Source organism: Corapipo altera, unplaced genomic scaffold, assembly GCF_003945725.1.
Source record: "Corapipo altera isolate COAL_440 unplaced genomic scaffold, ASM394572v1 107b, whole genome shotgun sequence".
Lineage (NCBI taxonomy): Eukaryota > Metazoa > Chordata > Aves > Passeriformes > Pipridae > Corapipo > Corapipo altera.
The window spans coordinates 1,355,880-1,366,579 of NW_020884951.1; the positions used below are offsets into that span (position 1 = coordinate 1,355,880).

Here is a 10,700-nt window from a genome sequence, read left to right on the forward strand (position 1 = left end):
TTATATTACTCAAAAATCTTTCCAGAGAAAAGATTTTCATGGGAACCTCAGCTTCTGCTGGCTCTGAACAGACTGATGGAGAACAAAGTGCAGGTGAGGAGTGGGATCTTGCCAAGCACAGAGCTAAGAGCTGGGCAGAACAGCCACCAAACAGCACTTGTTTCTGCTGCAGCAGTGCTTGGGCATTGCTTGGCTCCTCCAAACCTCCCCTGTGCCACATGCCATCCCCACATGAGGCTTTCCTGGGTGGCAGAAAGGCAGCAGAGAACCTCCCTGCTGATGTGTGATTGCTCTGGGGCATGAAAATGCACCTCCTGTTAATTTAAGTGCTACCTTGATTCTCCAAAAGTCCATGGCAGCATCTCCTGGGGCTTGTGAAACCTCAGTGATGGAGAGCATGGCCAAACAGATCCCACCTGGAGCAGAGGTGCCACGGGGAAGGGCAGGCAGGTCCCTCCTGGACTCATCCCCACCCCGCTTCCTGTAAGAAAGAGGTGTTTAATTCTAATCTGAATAACCCCCATTGCTGTGGCAGTGGGTGCACCCATGGGATTTTCTGGGGGGAAACATCAGCTTGTTGAGGTTTCTCTCACTGACCAATTTCTGAACTTCTGACACCGCTTTATGTAACATCTTTTCCCCCTCGGGAGCTAAAAGTAGCTCTGGGGGGTTGGACAGGGCCCTCCTGCCCCCCTCCTGTGGGGACCAGAAAGGACAGTGATGGGCTTGATTCCTGCAGCTTTAGGAATTCTTATTGTCCAGGTAAACCCACGCCTTTGCTTTTCTCCCCAGTGCACAAGAGAGAAGTTAAAATAATTTTGCCTCTGAAATGTTCTGCAGGTGCTCAAGGGGCATCAGCAACCCGGGTGCTGCCACATGTTGGCCCATGTAAGTGTGTGTTGGTGATGCAAAGGGAAAAGTGGGCCAAGAACCACATTTAAAAAGCATTTTTAAAAAGGATTTTTTTTATTATATACAAGAGGAAATACAAAAATAAATATTTTTTTTTCACTGTTTTTAACGTATTACAATGTACTCTGTGGTTTCCTTGATTTATCAGTGCTTTCTCAGCCTTCACTCAGGTATAGAACTGGCTCAGGTTCCTGTAGGAATGAGGTGGTGGAGTTTTGTTTTATTATCTGGAAGAGTTTTTGAAAAGAAAAAAAGAAAATCTGTGTTCTGATGCTCTCTGGGCTCCACATGATTTTCCTAAAATATTTATGTTTTTCCTATAAATTATAAAACAACATTGGCATAAATAAAAACTCAGACTGTCACAGCATTTTACATTTCAAACTGTAACATTTCAAATGTTCACAGAAAAATACATTTTACAAGAAGGAACAAATGAAATCCCAAAGTCCCAAAGCTTCTGTGGCTTGATTTTGAAGAGGTTATTATTAAAAATACATCCACATTTGACCTTTCTTAGTAATCACTTATAGCCTCTTGGGTGGCACCTTTGACTCTGCTTCACAGGGAGTTCCAAAGCAAACTCTGGAAAGGTTTGGATCCTCTGACTGTGTTTTAATCCTGCTAATGAGGAGTGGATGTGATCTGTGGGTCAGTTATCAGTGAAAGGGAAATAATTTGCCCCATTTTTGGTGAAAAGAGGACCTGAAAGCCTGAATAAACACCCTCCAAACACAGCCCCCTACACAACATGGCTCCAAACCACGTGACTTTCCAGCCAGAAATGGGAACTGATGGCACAAAAATAGTGTCTGGAAGCTTCAATGACTGTGTGATTTGGGGGTCTGTCATTTGCTACACCCCAAAAGTGAGTTATCTTTAATTATTTAAATGGCAAGTCCTTTGGGGCCACTTTTTGCTCCTCACTCCATGGTCAACGTGGCTGGAGGCTCCTGGCACAGGTTAGTCCCTGCTGGATTGTCTTGTGCTTCAGAAATATATAATATTGTGTCATCCTGTAGTTTTTTTGGCTCAAATTCGTTTTGCATAGCAGGAGCCCAAAATCTTTGCTGCCTCTTGCTGAAGTGCATGACCAGGATGTGGCTGGGAAGTGCCACAGGTAACAACAGGGCACAGCATCACTTCTGCCACGGGTCCTTGTCCTCCACCTGCTCCAGCCTGCCCAGCTTAGGAATGGAAATGCTGTTATTTATATTCAGAGAAAAATTGCAACTAAAGTATTAAATCAACACATCTTTGGTCAGGTTTGGGGTTTGGGGGGGGAGTTTTTGTTTACTCCAACCCTCACTGAAAGCAGAAGTTTGCCTGAGTTGTGGGGAGAACAGTGGGCCAAAGCCCAACATCTAGTGAGTCTATTCTGTGGTGTCCTCCATGAGCACGTCCCTGGAGTGTTTCCTGGTGTAGCTGAGGTGGTGGAGCTGGATGCTGTCGTGCAAATCCTGCCTGGAGAGGCGTCTCCTGAACTCGTCTGTGGTAAAGTAGTAGATGACGGGGTCGACGCAGGAGTTGAGGCTGGCGAGGCACAGAGCCACGGCGTGGAACACCGAGATCACCTTCTGCACACAGCCCCCCTTGATCTGCTTCGTCTTCACAAAGAAGTCCAGGGGGAAGCCGATGTGATAAGGTGCAAAGCAAATCAGGAACACCAGGGCGCAGGTGAGAATCATCTTCAAAGCCTTTTTCTTCTCCCCCAGGTCGTGCAAAGCAGAGTTTTTCTCTTTTAGTGACAGGATGGTCTTCCACGAGCAGTACAGGATGATGAGCAGGGGCGTCACGAACCCCACCAGCTCCCCTATTGTCATCAGCGTAATGGAGGTGGGAAGGTCGAGCTCCTTGATGGGCAGATCCACGAAGCAGGTGTTTTTGTTATCCTTGTGGAGCCTGAGGAGCGGGAAGGGCAGGCAGGCCACGCAGACCACGACCCAGCCCACGACGCTGACGTAGATGTCACAGACACGCTTGCAGTCGCTGAACCTGAAGGGGTGCATGAGGAACAGGTACCTCCTCACGCTGATGCACACCAGGAAGAAGATGCTGGCGTACATATTGACGTACTTCAGGTAGAAGCAGAGCAGGCAGAGCCCTCCCCCAAATTCCCACGTGCCCGTCAGGTAATAGAAAATCCTCAGGGGCAGGGACAGAACCTGCAGTAAATCGGCGATGGCCAAATTGATCATAAATATCACGGCCCTTTTAGTCTCCTTCATGTACCCGTAGAAGACCCACAGGGCCAGTGTGTTTGCTATGAGGCCGGGGATGAGGATCACCGTGTAGGTGACGGCGTAGTAGCGCTTCAGGTCTGTCTCCGTGCAGTTGGAGCTGTTGGTCATGGTTGTGCCCGGGGCCCGTGCTCAGCCCCGGCATCATAACATGTCCCTCAGCGTGTCCTGCAGCCACCTTGTCCTCAGCTGCTTCAGTGAAGTGTTTCAGCCCTGGAATCCCTGTGTGAGGTGAGGTTCCTGGCTGCTCTGGGGAGCAGCTTCGTCACTTTGGGGTGAGGGAGTTAATCCAAGCCCTGTTCACGTGCCGTGCTCATGCTCCCTGTCAGATGGCAGCAGCCCTTGCTGTGCTGTCCTGGAGGATGGGCAGGGAGGGGATCCACGCTGGGAAGGGCATTGCTGTGTGCCCAGGGGAGCAGGGCCTCACGGAGCTGTGCCTCTGTCACCTTTTGGGTGGCATTTCAGCCACTTCTCTCAATGCAGGAATTCAACAACTGACGTGGCCCCGCAGCTGGAAGACAGAAAGATGCAGTTAGAGCATTGTGGGGAGGCATGGGTCAAACAGAGCCATGGGAACCTCTGTCCAGCAGAAACCTTTGTGGCTTTGGAGGTGGTCAGCTCTTCCCCTGCCTAGCAAGAACCATGCCTTGTCCAGTGGAGGTGTGAAACCACTGAGGAATAAATGGAAAATGTGTTTAATTGCTGCTACAAACCAGTTCTGTTGGTCTCCCTGTGTCCAGGCACATGGCTGAGATGCTCCGGCGAGCGCCGTGCCTGCCTCCCCCCAGGCTGGCCAGGACACTCTCACCTCACACTCCCCTGTTCTGCCCAGGAAAGCCCTTCTGAAGGTTCAACCCTCCCCACGGCCAGAGGTGGCAGAGGGAGATCTGCTCCTGGTGTAACACATGATGGGACACAAACATTTCCCACCGGAGCAGCCGCCGCCACGTCAGGAGGGGAAGTCACAGCTCGGTGGCTTTCACCAAACCAGGGTCAGCTTTTTCATTTCTGCTCATAAATAGAACATGAACCATCCCTGCTGCAAGCAGGGACAACTGGCCACTTATTGACCACCTTCTGCTGCACGACAACCTGCAGTAGACTGAATCTGATTTTCTCACAGCTGCTTTTTCCAAGCCTTTCCTCACCCACCCTGGGACTGCTGGGGCTGTTGGAAATACCAGACACTGGCACTAAGGGGATTGTGGGTGGACTTTATTTCAAATTGTTTGCACGGTAAAGAGCTGATGTTATCTGAATGTGTCAGACAGAAAAACCTCAGCCAGCTCTGAAAAATCTGGAGGAAATTCAGATTTCTGCCCAAACTCTCTCAGGTTTGCCTTTGGCTTCCACGTGAAGAATTAACCTGCAGGTCTAAGTGGGAGAAGTTTGGAGGTACCAACCCAGATGCCAGAGGCACAGTTATTTAATTTTAAAGGTTTTAATTTTTTTTTTTTTTTTCATTTGAAAGGTAAAATGACACCCTGCTGCAGTCCCTGCTGGTTTTTCCTGTGCTTTGAGGTGCAGGCATTAAAATGTGAACGCTTATTAACGGTGCTGACGTTCAACACTTGATGTGATGGCAGCGAAACTTTGAAGTAGCTTTGAGTGGAAACAGAAAATCTTCTACAAAAGGAAATGGTTGGGGGGAGTGCAGCCTTTCTGTGTCTATTTGTGTAGTTTCTCTTACCTTTTCATCACCATTGAGTGATGATTCCAAGGAGACTGAGACAATCTTCCTTCCTTGCAGGGAGCCAGCATCCACAAAACTAGTGGAGCAAAATGGCTCCTGAAATAATCTCATTAAAATCCAGGAGCAATGATTAATAAACCATAGAGAAACCAGCCTTCAGCTCAAAGACTTTCCAATTCCTTTAGCAATTCTCCCTCCAACTTCCAATGCACAAACCTTTCAGAATGTGAGTAATCTCTTCATCAAGCAGGAAAACTCACTGGTGCTCACCTAAAACGAAGTTTTATCCATCAGTGGTGGGTAACTTGGGCTGAGGGCTTTGATTTCCATTTGATGGGGCTTGACTGGCACATCCCTGGGAGTGTCCAAGGCCAGGTTGGATGGGGCTTTAAGGTAAGTGTCCCTGCCCATGGCAGGGGTGGAATGAGATGTCTTTAAGGTCCCTTCCAGCCCCAACCATTCCATGATTTCATCAGCTCCTTGCCTAGCATTTGCTCCCAGGCACCAGCAGAGGAGCTCAGGTGTCATCTCTCCCTGCCCAGATGGGTGTCCTGCTCCTGCAGCACAGCTGGCACTGCTGCACCAGGCTGGGCATCATCCATGGGGCATCATCCATGGGGCATCCAGGGCAAGACAAAGCCCTAAGCCCATGTCATCCAGTTCTTTCTCACAGTGATTTCTTTAATCTTAATTTTTTTTTTTTAAATTAATTTGAAGCAGCTTGTCTTTCACCTCTTGGCAGGGGCTCCTGTCACCCACTCAGAGAGACTCAATCACGCTCCTTTTTCCTCCTGCTGCATTCCCACAAGGGTAAACTCACTTTAACTCTGTGTCTGGGCCATGAGACACACAGGGGCAAAGCCAAGGTGCAGCCCCAGCCCATCCACAGCCACTGCACACACATGTGCACACTCATGTTTTTCCTGCTGTCCCCCAGCTCCTGCAGTTCCCATCCCCACTGCACAGCAACTTTCCTGGAACTCCATGCCCTGCTCCCTCCAGCCTGGCCCCGGTCAGGGATGCACTGGGAGCACCTTCTGCCTCTCCCTGTGGCACGAGGGGTCCCAGAAGGCCCAGCTAAAGGTGGGGAGCACCGATGGTGCTCACTCAGAGCCCCCAGAAACACCCTTGGAGCTCAGGGAGAGGGGTATAAAAACTCAGCAACGTGAGAAAGAGTGCTCTGGAAATCCCAAACAGCAACATCACAAAGTTCAGCCCCACGTGCTGTGTAAAAACCAGTAGGAGGCTAAAAAAAGCTCCAGAAAGAGGAAATTTTGTTTCGTGTGCTCCGTGCTCGCTTCCCCCCAGCACAGGGGGGCAGGGGAGAGGCTCTCCCCAGGCACAGCCCCCTTCTTCCCCTGAGTGGATTTCCCCCCTGATTTTGCCAAGGAGACCCCCCAGGCAGCCACGCTGGGGCACTGGACGAAGACTTTGTGCTTCATGAGGCAGAGGCAGAAGGTAAATTTTGCAGCCAGACCCTAAACGAGCTTGTTACATCTGGCCATGGCCTGTGGACAGCATTTTCCACGTGCTGAAGGGCAGCCCTGTGTCCATGTGAGCAGTGCAGGGGCTGGGATGTGGGAGCAGTCACTGAGGGGTCACACCTGTGGGCTCTGCCCCATGCCCTCATCACAGCCCATCACCCCCCTCAGAGCCCATCAGGGCTCAGCAGCCACACCTGAGGGTGTTTAAAAATCCTGAGTCAACCCAGGGGCTCGTTAGCAAATCCTGAGGGTTCTACCCCAGGAAAAGCTACAGCAGCCCTTAAACCCAGCTGGGTGGGGGAGAGGCTTTAAATCCAGCCTCGGGGAGGGCAGTTTGTGGTCATGTACAGTTTGGGGTGCTGTCCCTGCTGTTGGATTGTGTCTGGAACCCTCTTGGAGCTCAGGTTCCCCCAGGAGCTGGGATGCTGTCCTACACATCCTGCTCCTTCCCAGAGCCAGGGTGAGGGATCAGCCTGGATGGATCCTGCACCCCAAGCACCATTCTTGCTGCTGGTACAGGTGAGCTGTGGGTGCCAAGCCACCCTGGGTTCAGTTTGGGGCTGTGTTTGTGCTGTAAGAACATGTAAAGCCTGTACCAGAGGTGACCCGGGCACAGCAGCAGCACCCTGGTGTCACCAGCTGACTTACCCTTCTGGGGGGAGCTGGGCTGTGCTGCTGCCTGGCACCTCTCTTCTATTTTAACTCCTTCTCCTCCACAACCTAAAATAAAAGCAGAACATGCACATGGGTGACACGAAATGGAAATTTAGTTTCCTGCTGAAGCTGTGCTGGTGGAGGTGGAGTGAGGGTGGTTCTGTCCCTCCGTGTGGGTTCTCTGGGGCTGTGGGGACAGGGCCCAGTGGTGTCCTGTGCTGGGCTTCTCCCAGTGCCCACTTGTTCTTCAGCTCACCTGAAGTGCTGCTGTCCTGTTTTGGTAGAGATAACTATTAGTAACTAGTGGGTATTAATTAATACTAGGTATCAACTGAAAACAGAAGTCACAGAACTAGAGACTGATCATTGCACAGGTTTTCTTTTCGATTCTTTTAATTCACATCAGGGGAGGATAAAAGCTTCTCTGCCTTGAAGCAGTTTCCTTGTAAATATTTGTGGTTTGTGTCTTCCTCCAGAGGGGCAGCATTGCCCTTTGCTGTATTAACTGAATTCCAAGAATATACAGGAAAACATGGTGGGATTTTTGGGGTGTCCTGTGCAGGGCCAAGAGCTGGACTTGATCCTGATGGGTCCCTTCCAACTCAGCATATTCTATGAAATGCTCTGCTTTAATACCATATGAAATACTCTGCTTTGGCCTTTTAATCCTTTGCAAAAGCTCCTGTCCTCCTTTGTCAATATTAATCTTGGTTAAGAAGGGAAAAATAACCCAGAGCAGCCGTGCTGTGTGTTATCCTAATCCCCCAGCTCTCTTCTCCCTCCCTGGCATGCCCCAACATTCCTGGGAGATGTTCAGAGCAAGGAGCACCAAAGCTGTGAGTTTTCCACCCAAGCCACCAGGGCACATCCCCCAGGGTGGCACAGCCACGTCCCTGGGCTGTGATAAGCCTCCCTCCCCCCTTCCCTGATTCTTGCAATTAAGTCGAAAAAGACCTGTGGAAAATTCGTGTGGTGCCTCCTATGAGGAACAGACCACTTGGGAAAACCCATGGGACAAATAGAGCGAGACAAACCCCAGGAAAACCCAGAGCAGTGAATGAATTGGGTCAGTTGTGGGGATGGGGCTGCATGGCCTCAGAGTCCACTTACAGACAAGTCCCACCCCAGGCAGCTGTGGGTTTGCAAAGGCTGAGAATCACTGGATTTGATGTTAATCCTTAAATTCAGCTTCTTGATGCTCACATAATGATAGCAGAAAATACAGTTTGACACTTTAGATCTGGATATTTTGGCTCCAGCCATCCCCCTGCTCTCCCTTGGGTACTCAGAGCATCCGTGAGCAGGCACAGGAGCTCGCTCTTCCAAAATATGAGTTATTAGCTCCTTACCTGTACCTGGGCTTACTCTGTCTCCTCCCTTCTGCCCATTAACTTCTGGAGACACACAGGGTCGGTGCTAAGGCAGGACCCCCCCTGTCCCTCCCTGGGGTGTCCCATCCCCTCTGAACACTCCCAGCACCCGCCAGAAGCGGCACCGGCTCTGTCGCACTTATCGAAAACAAGCCCAGTTTAAACCCTTTAGCTGGAACCAGAGCTGGCTGGGACAGAGGGATGAGTCCTACCTTTGCTGTCCTGCCAGGCTGCTCCGTGTGGCCCTGTGGGTGCTGCCAGCAGGTCCCCCCGTGGGTCCCTTCCTCGACGTGCAAAGCAAAAGTGCAACTGGTGGAGCGGCGGCTGCGCCCGCGCAGAGGAACGGGGTGGGAGGGCACTGCTTTTGGGGTGCTCCCCCTGCCCTGGGGCCTGCCTGGACTCTCCTCCTCTTTCCTTTTCTATTTTTGTGCTTTTATGTCTGTATTTGTAGACCTGATGGTGGTTTCAGGGTGTTTTGGGAACTGTTGCCCCAGTAGCTGCCCCTGCTGCCAAAGGAGGGGGTCTGGGGATGCTCGACCCCTGGTAAAGCAGAGCTGGCTCCCAGGGGCAGGTGACCACTGGCAGAGCCCCTCTGTGAAGGGCACGGGGCTGAGGCTGAGGGAGTGAGATGCTTCATCCATTATTTTCCTTCCCCTCACTGTCCCCTTCTCTCTCATCTGGGTGTTGTTACCCCGTGCTGCAGTTCCAGTGCTCTGGGGGAGCTGATCAGGGTCGGGTTTGGGCTCCTCCAAAAGCAGCGGGTTCTCCACGGTCGTTATTTTCTTGTTCAGTGGATTTGACGGAGCAAACCAGGGTGAGAGCCGAGGGCTCTTCCAAGAGTGCCCTGAAGTGGTGTCACCCATCCCCAAGTTCCCGAGCCATCGTGGTCCCCATCGGCAGAGGGCAGAGCTGGCTCTGGTTTGATTTTGAAAAGCGGCACTTCCCCGGTTATCCAGCTGGGGACTCCAGCTCAAGAAACATTAGAATTACCACCTTTTAAGATCAAGAGTGATCACTGATTCTCCATTCAATTGGTTAATTTGAAAAAGTGACTTTTTTTAACCATTTCTGTAGCAATTCAACCTTGCAAAGCCTTGCAACCTTGCAAATCAAATTGAAGATTTGCAACTTTGTAATTTGCATTTACTCATTTTTCTTACGTGTCTGCTCAGGAGAACAGGACACACTTTGCAGCATGGTTTGTGGAGAGGGTTTCAGCTCTGCAAAGGGTCACACAGGTAGTGAGGTGCTGTGTCCCCACCCCAGCATCTCATACCTGCAGCAGGTACCAGGGTCTCTGTGCCACCTACACCTTTCAAGCATCATTGATTTACTCAGATCACAATTCCTATTTACAGCAGGGGTTTGTAGCTCTAGATACCCCTTTTTATTTTGGTTTATAAGAAATGAATCTCTTGGGCACATTGTGGGCTCTTACAGCCTTGCAGGGCACGGGGTTTGTCACCCCTGTGGTGGCATCGCTCCTCACTGGGATCACACCTTCCAGAAATGCAGCCATGTCCCCATTCCAGCAGCTGATACTCCTGCTGGTTAAAGCTTCCAGCCTTCTTTTGAGGCTGCTGATGACTTGATGTGCCTTAATTAGTGTAGTGTGGGAGCCAGAGCCTTCAGCACTGCGGGATCTTCACCGCAGAGTTGTCCCCTGGGTGCAGGGCTGGGTTTCTCTCTGATGCTTTTGGATTGGCAGCTTTCAGGGTTTGGGGTTTAGTGCTGAAATGGGGTTTGTTGCTGTTGTGATCTCCTGGGATGGGATCTGAGCCCTCAGTGGAGGATGCTGCCTCAGGTCATGTCAGTCCCGGGGTGTTTCCCTAATTTCGGCAGGATCTGGGATGTGAAGCATTCCCAGCACCTCCCAGCAGCTGCCTCTGCTGCTCTCACACTTTGCAAAGTGTTCTCACTGTAGGGATTTAAAGAAAAACCTTTTACTTCCTCTCCCTCACCCCAAAACTCTGTGATGTCACCCCTGGTGGTCCCCAGGCCCTGTCCTCCCAGCCTTTCCCTGTGTGCCCCTGGCACCCCCTGCCTCCCACAGGGACTGAGGGGGATGGTTTGGAAGTGACTTTAATAGACCATAAAACTGAGGCCAGTCCCAGGAAGAGCAGAAGGACCAACCCCCTCGTGGCTGAGCACACCTGGCCTTGGATGGACACCTTTGCTGTTCCCACTCACACACGTGATGGATTCTCCACTTCACTTTCACTTCCCCAGGAACCAGCCTGTTTATGAGAAAGCAGAGCCTGAGCTTGGACAGGGAGTGGATGTGCTGCACTGAGAGAGTTTTTGTTTCAGAGCACAACCTTTCAGAGCACAACCATATCCTGTTTTG

At 51.0% G+C, this 10,700-nt stretch overlaps 1 protein-coding gene across 2 annotated transcripts; it reads right to left on the bottom strand.

Annotated features, from left to right (window-relative positions):
• Window positions 1-417: 417 nt before the first annotated feature.
• LOC113956571 (probable G-protein coupled receptor 174) lies at window positions 418-8,649 on the bottom strand. Of its 2 annotated transcripts, XM_027663293.1 has the most exons (3): window positions 8,566-8,649; window positions 6,978-7,049; window positions 418-3,663 (listed from the first exon to the last, which is right to left on the bottom strand). In XM_027663293.1, the coding sequence occupies exon 3, from the start codon at window positions 3,261-3,263 to the stop codon at window positions 2,286-2,288; it is 978 nt and encodes a 325-aa protein (XP_027519094.1). In that variant the 5' UTR covers window positions 3,264-3,663; window positions 6,978-7,049; window positions 8,566-8,649; the 3' UTR covers window positions 418-2,285. The 2 variants fall into 2 exon arrangements, with proteins under 2 accessions (XP_027519094.1, XP_027519095.1); XM_027663294.1 differs by lacking the exon at window positions 6,978-7,049 and having other exon boundaries at window positions 8,566-8,644.
• Between the last annotated feature and the right edge of the window lie 2,051 nt (window positions 8,650-10,700).